The 18,993-nt window shown below is 34.7% G+C and overlaps 1 protein-coding gene across 5 annotated transcripts in view; it reads left to right on the top strand.

Annotated features, from left to right (window-relative positions):
* Window positions 1-18,993, top strand: part of LOC126745779 (uncharacterized) — a 230,574-nt gene that overhangs the window by 133,253 nt on the left and 78,328 nt on the right. For 4 of the 5 annotated variants that reach the window (XM_050453769.1, XM_050453767.1, XM_050453770.1 and 1 more), the window contains one exon: window positions 14,727-14,913. In XM_050453769.1, coding sequence (XP_050309726.1) covers window positions 14,727-14,913 — 187 coding nt within the window. The remainder of the gene's footprint in view (window positions 1-14,726; window positions 14,914-18,993) is intronic. The other variant, XM_050453768.1, reaches the window with a different exon arrangement.

Genomic DNA, 18,993 nt, shown 5'->3' with positions numbered 1-18,993 from the left:
GGCTTTAGCAGTTGGAAAGATAGGAAAACTGAACAAATTTGACACAAATTTAAGTTTGACGAATTTTAAAAAGCTCTAGGTTATTTAAGTTGTCGTGGTTTTGTACTCTGTGTTGTGTTGTTATATATTTGAACGGTGTCCGGTGTTCATAACAAGTTTTGCAAATAACGACTCAGGATTATTTTGCCTAATGCACCTATTATGTTCACGAAACCTGATCTTAAAGCTACATTCTATTCGACCCGCATAAAACCAACCACACTCACAATGAAGTTTATAAATGCCTTTACAGTTTAAATTATATGTCCGTTTCTGATTATTAGCCAAAAGCCCACCTAAGGTATGTTTAGTTCTAAAAGCAATATCAACATTAACAGAGGCAAGAACCCTCTGTATTTGATATGAAACAACCCCGTTCTATGTTAGTGAAAAATATTTGGTTTTGGGTTGATGGTCCAAAAGAATTTGACTATTAGGAATATATTGCGTTTTTTTTAAATTTTATTCACCCACGTTTTAACAAAACCCCTAAATATGGACCTCACTCTACAAAATGTGTTTCATATTAGACTATTCACTTTAATATATTTTTTTCTATATACACGAGTCTTAAGTTTTATGTTGATTTTCTACTGTGTTTTACTTGATTTAAGTTCCGTCCTCTATATCTATGGAGATCTTTTAAAGTTTTCCATTTCTTCACTGGTTGGAAGAAGCAGCATTTGAACCATTAAACTAATATGTCAAGAGATCAAAAGAAATCTGTTCTGTAAGAATGAACTTGTGTTATTCATATTGGAGTTGATGAATATCCAACAAGAAATTATGGGAAATTACCTTATATGTAAAGAAATAGAAGGCTTTTACATATCAGACAAGAGATTTTACACTTGTTGGGTAAGTACTGAACTTGTCAGCCAGAAGGACTTGCTCCTACTGATGCGCGTTGGGACCAAAAACTAACTGGACAGGAAAAGACTTTCTAATATTTACCTCATTAAACTTTAATAATTGTAATCAGAATACACAGCATTTGGAGTTTAGAGAAGTTATACAGTCAAAATTGATTGAGCACGTCCTTGTACCTGATTCCAGAAACTCTATGGCGAATTCAAATGAATATACATTGAATATCCAAAGATCTTCTATGCTCAATATTAATCCAATGTTTACTTCAACGAATAACAGAATTAATGCCTGAAGTATAGGATACTAATAATATAAAATAAATGAATATAGGATTTGCTATGTTCATTATTCTTTTAAAGTTTGCTCGGTACCAGAGTATCAGCAGAGGAATCAATTTTCTAGCAGCAACTATAAAGATATTTTCTGGTATTAGATGACCTTGTCGTTCGGACAAAGAGAGTACCCTGGAACTAAATCTATGGAGAATTATTAAGACCAAGGATAGGATATTAAAGATCCTTTGTTGGTAACCCGATCTAATTTACTCAAGTTTTCTCTTTATCATCTTGTCAAGGCCTATCTTTGCAGTTTCACCAGTTCACCCTCACACATCAAAACGGCTAAAAAGGTTAATGTATATATGTCGATATTTTGTTCTGTTGAAATTATATTAACGGAGCTGAAATAGGCCGAAGTTGTTTACGACATTTTATTATATTTGCCCGGACATAATAATTATTAATTATTTGATAAGTACGGGCATTAACAGGCTGTCATATCATAAAACTGTTATCGGACAAAGCGTTTGAATAATTAGAATTAAACGAGTATTTAACTATATATACGGTTTAAAATCATGTCGAGGCTTATGTTTGTATTTTTTGTTCGAATCCGAGTAAATAAGCAGGTTGTGCACTGTTGTGGTCTGTTTTAATAATTACTCAACTCAATCTATCTCGTGAATAACTCAGGAAAGTTATGATGATGAAAGGTGAAAAATCTTAAAGAACTTGAAATAGCACAATATATGTCAAATGAGTCTTCGAGCCTGTGATTGATTATTCATGTATGGTGTTAAGTTAACTCATGTATTAAGTTATGGGTCAGAAGAAGAGAACCTGTTGGCCACCTAGATCTCCGGACCTAATGCCTCTTGATTTTTTTTGTCGGGTAGTCATCTTAAATATCTTATGCAACCTAAGTCAATAAAGCAACACTAGAAAAGAATTATTCAATAATGTCGAATTATTTTCAGGGAAGCATTTGCAAATGTTTGTTATAGTGTAAATTTTTTGAAAACCTCCTGTGGGTGCAAGGTAGAATAAGTTGTATACGAATATTTAATATTAAGAAATTAGAAACAAGAACATATCATGGCTGGGCAAGATGTCGGAGTGATGGGTTTCTAGCTGTAAAATTTTACACTTGCTTTTCTGTTTAGTCATATCAACAACACACCACATCTAACTTTAAACCTCTAAGACTCCTTTAAAAATTCCTTAATATAACTGAGGTTAATAACTTCATATACATCACTATTCTGGATTTGGAGCCAACGAGTGTTGATTAGAAGGACCAACCTATTCTCGTAATTCCTGGTTTACTTTTTGGTAAGCCTAGGCAAATATCAGCTCTAACTTGGACGCTCTTGACTTAACCAGTACCACTACATACCAGGCCAACAAATCTAACATTCGCCGTCGTATGTTAAGTATACATCCATATCGGGGCTACTACTCTCGATTATTGACTCCTGGACGTGGAGCTAACGAGGTTTCTCTGGGGTCTAATAAACCTTAAAACATCATGGTAAATATCCGATCAATGAATAAGATGTGACATTTATCACCATATACCTCGAATTGAAGTATGACCAGCAAAATGGAGATTTTTTAGATATGGAGTCATGTAAGTTAAATAGCATGGAAAATATTTATTTGCTTAAAGAAACCTAAATGAAAAATGAGATTATTCGGCTAGAAAAGGAACTAAAAGCTAAAGAGGTTTTCACCAAAAGAGGGTAAAGGAATCAGAGTAAAAGACTCTGGAAGCTAGTAATGACTGGCATAGTTTTGAACTGGGAAATGCAAAATCTAATATCTGATTACAAGAATACTTTACCTTTGACCTGGATTTTGGATACTCGATACTCTTCTGGAATTGAATACAACAGCCCTGGTAAACCTTGTCAATTTCCAACAAATCCTTTAGCTGTGTTATTGACGCTTTTAGCATAGACAGGAATGCTGCCTGACTAGCTAGTAGCGTCTTTTTCTCAAACTTGGATTAGAATCCGACCAAAAATCCATCATCCATCATTGGAGTAGTTATAAATCCACAAGAGAGTTACCACTCCTACCTGGCTTCTCGTTATTTCTTTTGATCTTACCGACACTCTGCTGGATTTTGTTCATTGGTGTTTGGTAACCTGAGTGACGAGTTCTTCCAATGAACCCATTAGATGATTAATTCTGTATCCTGTTGTCGTAACCAGACAGGCTTTCTAACTCTAATGCCTAATCATGGTTCATACCAAACCATAGGTCAATGGATTAAATTAACGTTGATAATTTCACCTTTGTTGTCTTTAAATGGAGTTGCGTAGTCATAAATTCATGTTGAGCTATTACTCGCTTCACCGCATACCTCGATTTTCGTTATTTATTTTGATGTTACTGACATTCTGCTAAATTTAAAGCAAACGAAAGTTTATTGGTCTGTGGTAAACTGAGTCAAACGTCTTCCACTAAACTCGTTAGGCTACTCTCAGCTGTATTCCGCATCAGAAAGACTGTAATAGTATATATCAGGCCAGGGCTTCGTCTACACCACATACCTCAACTCTTGTCAATTCTTTAGAAAGATTATCCATACTGGTCTGGATTTGGAACAAGTATTCTTCGGTCTCTAGTACACTGAAGTAAACATTTTCTAACGAGACTGCTAGGTGACCCTCAGCTAAATTCTTGACGTGACCAGGCAGTCTGCTTGACTTTAGTGTCTAATCCTGACATCAGAACTTTACTGCGACCAAAACCCATCATCGTAAATTATAGACAAAGGAATAAGATACGTCGTTACTTATACCTCGATTCTCGTAATTTCTTTTGATGGTACCGAGACTCTTCTGGATTTGATACGAATAAGATGTAACGTTTGACTTCACGTTTGTTAGCCGTATATAAAGTTTGTTAGTAATAAATGCATATGAGGACTATCACCCTCTGAGTGTCAATGTTATTGACACTCATCTAAACTTGGAGCCAAGAAGCGTATGTTGCTCCTTGGTAGACCTAGACAAACATTTTTCAATGAACCCATTACGTGATTCTTAAACCGCAGGAATGCCGCCTGACTTTAGTCTCTAATCCTCAAACTTGGAATTGAATCCAACCAAAAATCCATCGTCATAGATACCAGGCTAACGAATAAGATGTGACGTTGGATATTTCACGTCCGTTCCCGTTATATGAAGTTCATTATTTATAAATCGATATGGAAGCTATCCTTCACACCTTATATCACGATTACTCCCATCAATTCCTTTGATATTACTGACACATCGGAATCTGGATCCTTTCAGTTCATTGCTGTTAGTAAACTCTCTAATGGTTGTTAGAAGACTCCTTAATTATGGCAATATACCGAACCATAAGCCAACAAATGAGATATAACGTTGTTTCGTAGATCATTGGTATACCGAGGCTGAGGTTTCTCAACGAAAAAATTAGGAGGAGTATCTTTGATGCTTTTGATGTAACTAAAAAGGCTGTTTGATTCCTTTATCTGTCCCAAGATTCTTTATTGGATACTCCTGAATCTTTGATTATTTTTTTGTTGACTTTTGTTCAAATGCGTTTTGTTGGACACAGATTCAACAAGCGTATTTTACTCCTTGGTCAAGCTAGACAAACGTTTTCCAATGAACCCGTTACGTGATTCTGAGCTGTATTGTTGATGCTCTTAGCGTAATCAGGAATGCTGCCTGACTTTAGTCTCTAATCCTCAAACATCGTCATAAATACCCAGCTAACCAATAAGATGTGACGTTGGATAATTCACGTCCGATCCCTTTATATGAGGAGCATTAGTTATAAATCCATATGGAAACTATCACCCCTCGAGTCATACAATATCATTATTCCCGTAAATTCTTTTGATAATTTGGAGTCTTCTAGTTCATTGATTGTTGGTAAACTGAGTGAAAACGTCTGCCAAAGAACTCATCTAATGGGAGTTTCAGCTGTAACCAGGAAAGCTCCTAAACTCTAATGCTTCACATGGCATATATCGGAGCATAAGCCAACAAATGAGTCAAACATTTTCCAATAAACCCAATAGGCCACTGTATGATCAGCTGTATCCATAACCAGAAAGACTGCATGATTCTAATGCCTAATAGTTACAGTAAATTTCAGGCCAGGGCATCTTCTACACCACATACCTCGACTCTCCTAATTTTTTTTGATGTTATCGATACTCGTCTGGATTTGGAACCAACAAGTTTCGTTGATCATTGGTAAACCGAGGCTAAAATCTCCCATCAAAAAAATAGGTGTAGTATCTTTGTTGCTTTTGATGTAACTAAAAAGGCTGCTTGATTCCTTTGTCTGTCCAAAGATTCTTTATTGGATACTCCGGAATCTTTGATTAATTTTTTATTGACTTCCGTTCAAATGCGTTTTGTTCACTCGTTATCCTCATTAGATAAATATTTTTTTGCATTTTCGAAGGTTCTATTATTACTTATGTAAAGGAACATCGGAAAATCAAAAGTTATTTCTTTTTACCAGATACTTTGAAGATTCACTCACCTTTCTCTTACTTTTTAATTTTCTTACAGGTTTTACGTTCTTTTTGAGTTGTGCATTTTTCTTATTTTTTATAAATTCCTTAGCTGTTATCTCTCCGGATATTTTTTGACGAACTCTTTTCACTGCTGCAGATAAAACAGGTACAGGCGTTACTTCATCAAGAGTCTTTCCGGGATCCTCATCAGGTGTTGATGATTTGTTAGGGTTGATGGGTAAGGCTTTTAGATTTTAAATTCCGGACTCAGCTCTAACTGATAAGTTATCCGTCTGGACCGTCTGCAATGTTTCTGTTTCAGGACTTTCAAGGGGTGTCTGTGTTAAAAAAGCATACTCCGGGATAATTAACGGATTAAATGGATAAATCTCAGTGGATTTAAATGCAGAGGCTACATTTTGAACAGTCGCTGAGTTTCCCCATGCTCGACCTAACAGCTTACCAAATTGAAGACGATTAAGGACCCTGTTTGGGTTATTTTGAAACCATAAAACGGCATTCAGCGTAGAATTTGCTTTTAAGAGATTTAAAGAAGGCGCGATCAAGAGGCTGCAGGTAGTGAGTGGTATGCGATGGTAAACAAAACAAAATTATATCATTTTGCTCAGCAAATTCTAGTAGGTCCAGGTTGGTCGTATGGGACGTGCGGCCATCTACTATTAATAAAGTTTTACCCGAGGGCTTTCTTGGTAGAAAATATGTTCGTAACCATTCTAAAAAAATCTCGCTATTAACGTAAGCAGATTTCTCCGACATTATAATTTTAGAACCCGGTGGCATACCTTCATGCCAGTCTTCTTTTTTCCTTTGAAAATACAATATGGGGGGATAAAAGTGCCTTCTGCGCTACAACATGCTATGACACTAATTGTCTCACCCTTTTCCCCAGGGCTTACGCTTGGAACATATTTTGATCCTTTTTCGGCTAGTACCTGACCAGCCCTAGTGTTCAGCTGTAATATTGTTTTGTCTGTATTGAATATATGCCCGGGTTTATCATAAAAATTGTGTTTAGTCATAATTCTTTGTGGAGCCAAAAAGAAATTATTAACGGTTTCTCTTGACATTCCCAAAGCTCGCGCAATTGAGGTGTTCTCGGATTTTCTGATTGAAATTTCAGGTCTTCGCTTTAAAAACAGTTCTAACCATTTTTGGCCAGCTTTACCTAAAAAAGACGACAATAAATTAGCAATGTGGTTGTTTTTTGATATACCTTCTTTTGTATTAAATTTATTTGGAATCCCCAATCGTTCAGCTAAATTAAACGCCATGATTCTTACTTCTGTTCTGGTGGGTGCAAAGCCTGCCTTTTGCAATTTTTTTATGTGGCTGACTATTTTTGTTTCGACGTTCGAGCCCAAAGAACAATCTGGCCCCAGACGATTACAGCTATCGATGTTATTTGCTTTTAATAAAACGCGGCTTCGTTAATGCCCATACCGCCATTCTTCACAGCATCAACTGCATCACCTAATGCTCTAGCCGTCCAAGTACCTCTTTTAGGTGCGTTTTGTTTTCGGATATATTTATTGGGCATAATTCTAAAACAAAATAGGCTGGTCCAACTCTCCTCCACTTAAGTGGGCTTAAGTATCCTCCTATTTGAGGATAGATGGACCAGTGTCTAGCTTCTAAAATATGCCGATTAGAGCTACGATTTGTATCTGGTATCTAATCCAACAAAAATCGGTTAAACTTACCTAATTTAAAAAAAAATAAGATTCTCAAAACTGATATAAAACTTTTGCACGTGGTGATTTAAACTATCGTAAATAACATTCGCGAAGGTGCGTTATAATGCGTTCCAGTCGCCGTCTCAAAGGCAACTGACGCTAAGAAACAGAACGGGGCAGGTTAGTCTTGCCCTGTTGCCAAACCTTGCCAGATATTTTGAGTGGACTGTCTACCCTCCTGGTCCATCTCCCATCCTTTTACCCTAATTATAAGTTACTTTATATAGTAGGTAGCAATATTACTTATAGTTTTGTTATTTTTCCTCTTTAAATAAATAGGATGATCTTGGTATCAAGTATCCTAATGATTGCTTATAAGTGTTATCTGCATGCAAACCTAAACCTTTTCAAACGATAATATTACATAAAAAAAACAGTAAATCTTTACGCAATAGTTTCATAGATTCATGTGCTTTTTCGTAAGTTTCATTATTAAAGCTTTCCAAAGCAATTTTCATTAAATTGAATAAAATGCTTAAATGTCACATAATCAAAAATACCACATACGGTACATTTCACTTAAATTTCAATATTTTTTATGAGAGAGAGAGAGGTTATCTACAAGTTTTTTAACGATAAAATAATGTAGGTCGCGTCTTGTGATTTCGATGAGTCTGCTTTTAAATCGAGTGCTCTTTTTAATTGCCCGAGGGTGAGCAACTTGCTGTTTACAATCTGGTTAGCAGAATTTTGATTATTTGTTGGAATCACTTTAATATTAAAAATTCGTAAAAACCTTGAGTTCCTTTCGTGTCACATTAAACGTTTAATTTATGTAATTGTTTTCTCGTTATAAATTAATATTCAGGGCGTAATAAAAATTGACTTCTCACCATTGGAATTTCGGATGCTAAACACCTCCAAGAGATATTTTTCAATAACAGCATTATTAACTGCACTTTAAGGGTACAAATACAGGTAATACATATTATAAAATTTGAAATCATTTATTAATTTTAAATTAATGATGGTGACAATGATGAAGGCCTGAAGAGGAAATTTTGATCTTAAGTTTTACCCTGTAGAGGACAAAACAAATGACTAAAGTGAAATTTGCTTTAAAATTAAATAATAATAATAATAATAATTTATTTAACGCTTATTTAACCGAGTAACTATATCTTTTACGATCTCCTTGGTCAGAAACAAATTTGTTTTATCTTTTATATACATTTATTACGTGAAAAAAAAATTAATATCTAATTTATTATATTGCTGACTAGATTCATTCCTTGTAGAGATTTTTTTTGGTAAAATATAGCTAAAAGAAAATGAAATGAGTATATAAGGGTCTCATTTTATTTTCTCTGACAGCAATATAAACCAACGCAATTTTGTCTGTTATTTCAGTTTTTTTCACGGAGTTTCTTCTTTTGGCCTTAATTGCTTTTTATAAAAAAAAAATCGTTTAGAATGTAATTTATCGGTAAGGGTGCTGTAAGTGATATTAAACATTATCTAGAAAATACTGGAGAATGCGCAGTCCAAACAATTTGTAGAAATTGACCCAATAAAAACCGTGATATTAATAAGTATCTTAGAGAAGAATTATCACATGTAAACCTAGTTAATATAGATATCGCCTAATAATGGAGAATAAACGATTAAAAACTTCTTATTAATAAAGTGCAATAAAGTGAGTGGTAACATTAAAGTTTGCTGTTGATCAGTGAGATTCTGCATTCTTTTAAAGAATATACGAAAATAAGTAAGAAGGCCTCCTGGTCAAAGAGTCAACTGTCAAATATACAAGGTGTCCAAATAGGGTATCAGCACTTTATTTGTGCATTTAATCTCAGACGTGGCAACGCCGCTACTTACGGTGGGAGTCAAAATGTAAACGGGTTCAAGGAATTTCAGTTGCAATGGAGCCGTTTACCGGAGGGCAACGCGCTTTTTGTGTACGTGCATTTTACCAAAACAATAATTCAATCGTGACAGCACGCCGTCTATATCGCGCTCATTACCAATTACATGATATTCAATTATCACCTAGCCCTGATGTTATCAGAAAATGGATTAGAATGTTTGAAGCTACTGGATCCACAGTAAAAATTCATAACCAGGCCGCCCACGAATCGTAAGAAGTGCAGAAAACATCGAACGAGTACGAGATAATCCAACCTTTTCTGTACGGAAGCGAAGTCAGACGACTACTTTCAAAAGATCATCTTTACATAACATTTTGACCAAAGACTTGCATCTGCATGCATATAAGATACAGTTAGTGCAGAAATTAAAACCGAGGGATTACAATAGACGGTTAGAATTTGTCAATGAAATGATGGAACGATTCGTCGATTTCAATAAAATTTTATTCAGTGATGAGGCTAGTTTTTATGTAAATGGCCACGTAAATAACAAATATTGCAGGTACTGGCCTGACGTTTATCCTCGCAGAAAACACAAACGTCAACTGCATAGCCCCAAAGTGGTCGTATGGGCTGCTATTTCTGCTGATGGCATAATTGGGCCGTATTTTTTTGAAGATCAAAATGGACGGGCACTTACCGAGCGGTATTGTGCAATGTTACTAGATTTTCTTGCACTATCTCTCCAACAGTTTCAAGGTTTTAACTTAGAAACCTGGTTTCAGCAGGATGGTGCGACATGCCATACGTCAAATCGGGCAATTGAAGCTTTTCAACAATTATTCCCCAATAAAGTCATTTCAAGAAGAGGCAATATTAACTGGCCTCCTAGGAGCCCGGTCGCCACTTGATTATTTCTTATGGGGTTACCTCAAAAGTAAGGTCTACGAGAATAATCCAGCTGATACAAATCAATTAAAGCAAAATATCCAGGAGCAAATAAGATTAATATCAAAGGAAATGTGTGGACGGGTTATCAATAATCTTCGTTCTCGATTTGAAGAGTGCATACAGCGCAACGGACACCATTTAGACAACATTGTTTTTGGTTCATAAATTTCCATTGACTGTACTTTAATTTGCCATAAATAAATGATCATAGAAATATGGTGTATTTGGTTTATGCAAACATCACATTGCTGATACCCTTTTTGGACACCTTGTAGTATAGAAACAATCTTATAGACTCAGCAATGATAAGCATATGCCTCAAATATGAGATATTTTAGAGTGATTCTTGTAAATTAGTTAGCAAATATTATAAATCAGACGTGGTGTTTAGTGGGTAAATTGGACAAGTGCTAAGGAAAAGTATTTATTGCTTTTCAACGTTTCAAATTATCGTTATTTCATCTTTAGGGCTCTACAAAAGAATAAAACAAAGGCTGTTAATTTTAAGAATTTATGGTTGTAAATGATAGTATGCATATCATAGATTTGCATTCAATAAATTAATAGAAAAAGACAAGAAGAAAAGGATTAAGTTAGAGAAACAAGTCAACAATCAACCAAAACAATAGAACAAATAATGATTGAGGAAAACTGACTGGGTAAGTATGTTTATCAGTTTTCCCTCCCTCATTTTTTGTTTAATTTTTTTGCTTGATATTTATTTCAGTAACTTTATCCTCCTTTTGACAAAAAACGACATTTCGTTTAGTTTTCTTGAGCATATCACGTCTGATTCTACAGTAATTTGTTCCATTCAAAAATGAACTGCCTTTATTAGGAATTTTTTTAACAGGATGATGACCCTCAACGTACCACTTGACAAAGTTTCAAAAGGACAAATCTCATGTTCTGGGTTGACATTCGCAATAGCCCGATTTAAATTCCATAGATTATTTTTGGAGACACTTACAAACTTAAATTGAAAACAGAATCTTTAAACACTAAGAAGATTGATAAAAGAGTGGAATAAAATTTTAACTACTTGTTATAGAAAGCAAATAGCTATAATAGATCGATGTCAAGCAGTGGCCCACAAATTATTTGAATATAATATTATAATTATTGACTATAAATTATATTTTTGTTTATGCTGTTTAGAAATGTGTATTGACTTTTGTTAATATTTTTTTATTGCGCCTGTTTAAGTAAATTATTAGTTTTTATATGGTATTTTATGGACAAGAAGTAATCGTAGACAAGGTGTTCCAGAATGTAATATCCTTCATTTTTTAGGTAGTAACGTGCCATTTTTATCTATTGGGAGAGTAAAAAAATAATTTTTAATAAAAATAAACATTTTCTCTGCTGGTAAGTACTTCAATGAAATATCTAAGCAGTCTCAATGGAGAAAAGAGAAAATATGAGATATTTACTAATTATTTGATCATGCATCATAAAAATCGTTTTTTTTTTGAATTTTAAAAATATTTTTTATTTTTTAAAATAAGCTCTGGCAAACATAATATTTTTTAAGAAATATCTTTTACACATACTGAACAGACACCACTAGTTAAACTTTTTAAAAACTTACATCAAAAATTCCTATTGATGCTTAAAGAGCGTGTAAATGTAATAAAAAAGTTATTAACCGTATAGTTTAAAAAAAAAATCTTAAACTTTATCACGTTATAACTCAAAAGTTAAGAATAAAATGCATTGGATGGTGTTAATGATTAACATCTTATTCTATTAAATATTATCACACCTTTGTTTGCCACTGTGTATTACCAGGAGTAACAAAATAGAAATTAGGTTTATCATAAAACTTCTCATACTAAACTTTGGATTTTTAATTCATAATTTATTATTTTAAATTGTACATAGATACATGGCTGACCCCTTGATTGACGTAGCGTCAAAAGTAAGAGCGAGACGTTCAGCTTTGAATTCAGCTGGAATAATGCTTGAAAACCACAAAGCTGGCATTTTTGTTAGTCGCTTTTTAGTTATTGGGGAGTGTGTTTCATGTTTTTTATGATGCATTTGGATTGTGTTCCAAAAACAAACCGAGTTTTACAAATACATACGTCAAAATAAAATATTAGACAATTTTATAGTAATTTTTATATTTATCTTTAAAAGATACATGACCCTTTACGCATTTAAATATAATATATTTGTGTTATTTAAAATTAATTATTAAGACTTTACAATAATAAAATAATAAAGTATTTAAATAAAATACGTGAACTGTCATAAAAACACCATAACTACTGGGCGTTCACTCTTGATCCCCGCAGCAAAAATATCAGTTAACTAACAAGTGACGTCACACGTTGCGTGATCGCTCTGCGGCTGGTGTTTTAGCTCGAATTTGACGAATTCAAAAAAATGTCATGAAATTAAAAAATGTCTATTAATACTTTCTCAATTCTTTGTTAAAGAATATTGGTGAATGAGCGACATCTTGATATGGCATCAACAAATACTGTACGAGATTGTGTTAGTCTACTTGAATTTAGTACAAGAAACTGGAGAGCTACACTGTGTTGCTAATTTCATGGAATTGGGTTTAAACATGTTTGCTTTTACTATGAAATTATTTTTTTTTACCATGGATTTTTACTGTAGCGGTTGTCTTCATGCCGTTGACCAATATTGTGGTTCATTTACCTTTGGGGTAGATTTCTCATCCTCAGGGCAAAAGAGTGCCCATCCTTCACTTATTCTTCCTCCCTACATAACTAACTTTAATTTTTCGAACATTTCTATAATTATCTTCAACGATATTTATAACCTTTTGCTCGTTTAAATAATTTAATAAATTATTAAGGCTGTACGATAATAAATAATTTAAATGTTTGTTTAAATAAAATACGTGAACTGTTATAAAAACACCATGATTGCCGGGCGTTCACTCTTGTTACATTAAAAATATGAGTTAACTAACAAGTGACGTCACACGTTGCGTGATCGCTCTGCGGCTGGTGTTTTAGGTCGAATTTAACGAATTCAAAAATTTCTACAAACTTAAAAAATATCAATTCATGTTTTCTGTATATAGTCGTTGAAAAAAATTGACAAATGAACGGCATCGTGATAATGATAAAGAGTTTTCTAATAAGAGTTGTTTGATATTAAAAAAAAAATGCAATTTTTTAAGATAAATAATCGGATGTCTATTATATTATAAAGAGCCGCTAGAAAATAACGTCAGCCAAATGATTAGTACGACTACGCCTGCACCTGACCCTACATATCCTTTTCATGAAATTTTCCATAACCAAATCGCAAAGTGGCTGCCAAATGTCCTCGATAGCCTCACAAATTTCAATTTCAAGTTCTTGAATCGATGTTGGGCTGTTGGCGCAGACCTTCTCTCATGTGAACCCAAAGTAAAAAAAGTCTTAAGGTGTTAAATCACAAGATCTCGATGGCCAATTGTGATTACCTCTTTGAGAGATAACACGGTCCGGAAACTTCTCACGTAAAAGATCAATGGTTTCGTTGCTCATGTAGGGCCGTTTTATTGAAAGTAAACAATGTCGAGATCAGTACCATCCAATTCGGGCCATAAAAAATCATTAATCATTTCTCAATAGTGCAGTCTATTTACCGTAACTATTGCTTCAGCCTCACTTTCGAAAAAGTAATGTCTAATGAACCCCGCCGGACCATAACTCGCACCAAACAGTCATACGTTGAGGATAGAGAGGCTTTTTAACAATAACTCTTGGGGTTTTGCGATAATTTTGCTTGTAGAGGAAGCCACCGAGGTGGAAATGGGCCTCATCGCCCCAAGATGATTTTTCGATAGAATTGCGGATCATTTTCATGCATTTCAAAGACCCAATTAGCAAAGACACCACGTTGTTGATGATCCGAGACCTTGACTTCTTTTGTTAACTGAACTTGATAAGTAAAATACTGTGTAATGACGTTTGTAGAATGCATCATTCGAAAGAACGACAAGGTATGCACAAACCTGGGTTTTCTTCAACACTTTCTACTATAGCTACAGCAGCAATATTCTCGGCTGTGCTTTAGCGACGTGCACGGGTTTTATTTTTCACATGACCAAATTATCTCAATGGTTCGAATTTTTCTACCAATTTCTCTATTGCGATCCGACAAGATGCTTCACGAAGATCCAAAAATGTTCCAAAATATCTGTATCTCTACCAAATTTTCAACATTTTTATAGTAAATTTTAACAATGTCACTGCGTTGTTGAAGCGTGTACCGTTCCATTTTTATTAATGGCGTAGTTTCTACTTGTCAAATGTCAAAAAAGGACAGCTTCAAAAGTGACATCTACCGAAATAGCGGACTATTCAAAATAACACCTCTTATTGGAAAACCGTTTATTTCTTTAGTTACGTTTAGTATAAGAAACTAGAGAGCTACACTTTTTTTCCCAATTTCATGGAATTGCGTTTAACATTTTTCCTTTTACTATTAAATTATTTATCTTTATGTTAGATTTTTAATTTGCTTTATTTTGTTGTTTCAGCACCATCATCAAAAATGACCCTGTGCACACAGCCAATGGTAAATGCGTCGGGACGGCCGCAGAGACGTCCCGGACGTCCCCCCGGTGCCGGCAAGAAAATGCTATCCAGAGACATGCCGGGGAAACTACGGAGCGCCTATAGGAGAAGTCTGGATCCTTGTGATAATTCAAACGATAGCGGGTTAGGGTAAGACTTAGTTTAGGGAACTGGTTGAGGATAGTTTTACTTTTAAAACGTCTATAAATTGCTTCGCCATTCTGCATAAGTGATAATTACATACAGTACTTTCATTTTATAATGAACCACCCGTAATAACTTCTTTGCAAAAAAAACTTAATCTAGGTATAGTGTTTCTTTTTGGAGGAACCCTTCAGCCTACCTATTCAATTCAGTGTTTATACAGCCAAAGCGTGCCATAACATATTTGTCCCTGATTAAACATAGAGAATCTTGTTGTTTTTAATTTATAAGTGCATTTCTGTTGTTTTTTTTTACTGGTTAATCCAATATTTTTATGATAACTTTGTTACAAATATTTTGTACTAAATAATAAACCTGATATTAACTTTGATATTAAATGTTAAAACATTGTTTTAAATTGCCTAAAAAAAAACACGTCAATCTAAATATACAAAAAGATGTTTAATATTATATTTGACAAAGTTCTGTCAATCACCTCCTCACCTCCAGCTAACCTCACTTTAATATGTTAAATAGGAACCCCTATCATGTGACTCATCATTTTAAGCATCATGTCTATTCAACAGTGGCAAAAATATTTTTAATTAGTTGACGTATCAGTGACCAAAAATATCTGGGAATAATGGATATTTTATCGACCTCAAACTTTTGTAGGTCAAATGGTATTTTAAATGGCAAATATCCTTCAATCGTCCAATCTTTGGAAAACCAAGTAGATGAAAATGTTGTTGGATACTAAACGAAAATAATTTGTATTTCCGACAGGATGGAGCTCCTTCGCATTACGCTTGGACAGTGCGAGAGTGGCTTATTGAATAGCTTCCAGGAATTGGATTGGCAGGCGTGTTGCAGTTGAATGGCCCGCACGGTCGCCAGACTTAACACCACGAGATTTTTTTCTTGGAGGTATTTTAAAAGCAAAGTCTAATAATGATTTAAAGGCCCGAATTACTCGCGAATGTAAAGATACTGACGGACAAACACTTGCCAATGTTCGTGAGGAATTTCAAAAAAGACTTTATTATTGTCTTGGGAATAACCGAAGATATTTTGCGCACTTAATAAAATAAATTTTGTGAACTGATTAAATTGTTACCTTTTTACAGCCTTACTGTGTTTAAGTCTGTAAACTTAAATTTTGTGTACACCATTGGGTGGTAGATTGCATACTCTTTAAAGTGATGTATCACACTATAGGATAGCGATTTGACATACCAAAGTATGATGTCTATAAAATATTCATTATTACCAGACATTTTAGGTCACTTTTCGCTGGTACGTCAAATCTATTTAATTTTTTTTCGCACAGTTGAATAAACATTTAAATGCTGTTTACAATGATGTATCACACGATGGAGTTTTCTATTTGACATATCACAGTGTATATTTGGATAGACGTGTTTTTTTTATGAACTTAGTAAATGTTGTTGGTTTGCTTTAAAATGAAAGCAGTGTAATAGAAAAATGTTATAGCAACATAAACAATAAGTGCATTAGGTCATTTCAGGCTCAAATGCAGTACTCAACCCTTAGTTAGTTAAATATCTTGAACTGATTAACTTAATAACTTTAAAATTTTATCCTGCATTACTTGCGTGGCAATTTGTTACGTGAACGGTAGTGTGGGATACACTTATATCCTATGCCAAATTAGGTATTTTATTGACGTATTAATATAAAACAAAGCTGTTTTTATGCAATATTTGTTAAAAAATCACATGTGTTGTTAACAGTGAAAAAAAATCATTTTATCTGATTAATCATCTTCTTTTTCTTCGCATTATAAGCAGATAACAGGCACATCTTCCTGTTGTTCTTTGCAGATCCAATTATTGCAAAGGGAACAATAGTTCCTTGTTCTTTTGTCTCTTTTACTGCTATACATCGACCATTTTCTGTTTTGACCCTCTTTGGTTGGGACGTTATTGTTTTTGCAGAAGTTAAAGTTTTTCCGAGTGATCTTCTCTTTAAGCAAAAAATTGACATTTATCCCTCAATTATTTCGAAACATTAGGAGTACATAATCTCTTTTTAATTTGCAGCTGCGTAAAAAATCGCGCCGTACAACAGTCAGGTTTGAGTTATTTATTTGGAATAGTACCAATGCATTGATTTCTGCTATATTCATAATATCAAAGATGGTTAGGAGCCATCGCCTACTATTTCTAGTGACATTTTACGAACCACACATTTGATCTACCCCAAACTTAGAGTGATTGTAGTCCGCTATTATTGTTGGTTTGCCAGTACCCTGGTCAATGCTATCATCCGTATGGCTTGTTGATAGAACAAGGATATTTTTTTGGGACAAAAAATTGAAGCGTGCAGTCTTTATAAAATGCAAACTGGTTACTGAAATCTGGTTTCGCAGTGGTGTTAATGAATTCAATAGGTATTTCCCGCTTGTTTTTCTTTACTGTTCCGAGCATAGTGACTTTGAATTCATTTTTGCATTCTACTGCTAGTGGAAAACTTCAAAACCAATTGTCCATAGTTATATTATGGAATGTTCCTCTTATAAAACTTACAAGACGGCTTTGGTACTGCCTAAAAGAACACCGACCTCTAAAACCTACAAGTTTTTCATCAAGTGTGAGTTCAGGACTAGGTATTACTGATTTCTGGCAATTTCCCATAAATATCTTAAAAATATTGACATCATCAAAGCAGTAGAAGAAATCTAAACCGATTGTAAAACATTGTACAGTATATAGTGTACGTACATACCAGTGCCGTCTGTCTTCCAAAAATCTGTTATGTTTTGTTGGCCTGATTTCCTCACTTCTAGAAAATATAACTTTCCAAATAGATTTTAACTTTCCATATTTCATATTGATCTGTTTGTCTAGTATCTCGTTCACGATTGTAGTTACACACAACGTCTTCAATGTATATATTTGTAAAATTAGTTACCATTTCGACAATGTTGTTGTTTTTGAAGGTGGTAGACAATGGTACAGTGAAAACATCTTGTCGGACTTGCATTGTCTTATTTATTTAATGTAACACGACGTTTCGGTTGGTAAGTATCTCCAACCGTTATCAAGTGTAAACCAGGCTACGGCGGCAGACGTTTAGACGATGAACCCAATTTTCAATCACTTTTTCTAACAAGTTGGGCTGAATTTCGCGAATAACCCTAGTTATGTTAACTTTCAACTCATTGATGGTTTGAGGATTGTTAGAATACACCTTCCACTTCACATATCCCCAAAGAAAAAAGTCCAGGGGAGTAAGATCACAGGACCTTGGTGGCCAGTTGATATTGCCATGTCGCGAAATTATTTGATCTTCAAAACGCCCTCTTAATAAATTAATTGTGGCTCGGGCGGTGTGTGATGTTGCTCTGTCCTGTTGAAACCAATTCTGTTCGAAGTCTCCACCATCAATTGCAGGCCAAAGTAAATTTGTTATCATGTCGCGGTAGCGCTCTCCGTTGACTGTCACAGTACACCCCCCTGCATCCTCAAAAAAGTATGGACCGATAATTCCACCGACATGCAAACCACACAGTCACTTTTAACGGGTGTAATGGCACCTATACTAATTTCTGGGGATTGTTCTGACACCAGAAGCGGCAATTTTGCGTATTGACAACGCCACTAGGACAAAAATGGGCTTCATCTGAAAATATGATTTGTTTCCCAAAATCGGCATTTTGTTCCAACTGCAACAGGGCCCAGTCGGTAAACGTTCTTCGCAAACCATGGTCAGCAGGCTTCAATTCTTGAGTTAGAACCATCTTATATGGATGTAGGCCTAAGTCTGTCTTCAAAATTTCCCACAGAGACATTGGTGAAATGCCTAATTGCTGAGAACGGCGCAAAACAGACACATTGTTATTCGCGTCAACACTTTCTCTTGCAGTGGAGATATTTTCAGCGGTCCTTGCACTTTTTTGTCGCGTTGGTGGCTTATTATCCAGAAGAGTGTACTCCCGTTCAAACTTATTAATTGTGCGCCTTATTGCAAGCTCAAAAGGCCGTCCACGATGGCCAAAATCTTCTCTAAGAGCACGATAACAGGCTCTAACCGATTGCGCATTTTCGTAATACCTTTTCACGA

The sequence above is a fragment of the Anthonomus grandis genome, chromosome 16, assembly GCF_022605725.1.
Source record: "Anthonomus grandis grandis chromosome 16, icAntGran1.3, whole genome shotgun sequence".
Classification (NCBI taxonomy): Eukaryota; Metazoa; Arthropoda; class Insecta; order Coleoptera; family Curculionidae; genus Anthonomus; species Anthonomus grandis.
Note: the sequence above shows the minus strand (reverse complement) of the source record. Positions and strands in the feature narration are given on the sequence as shown.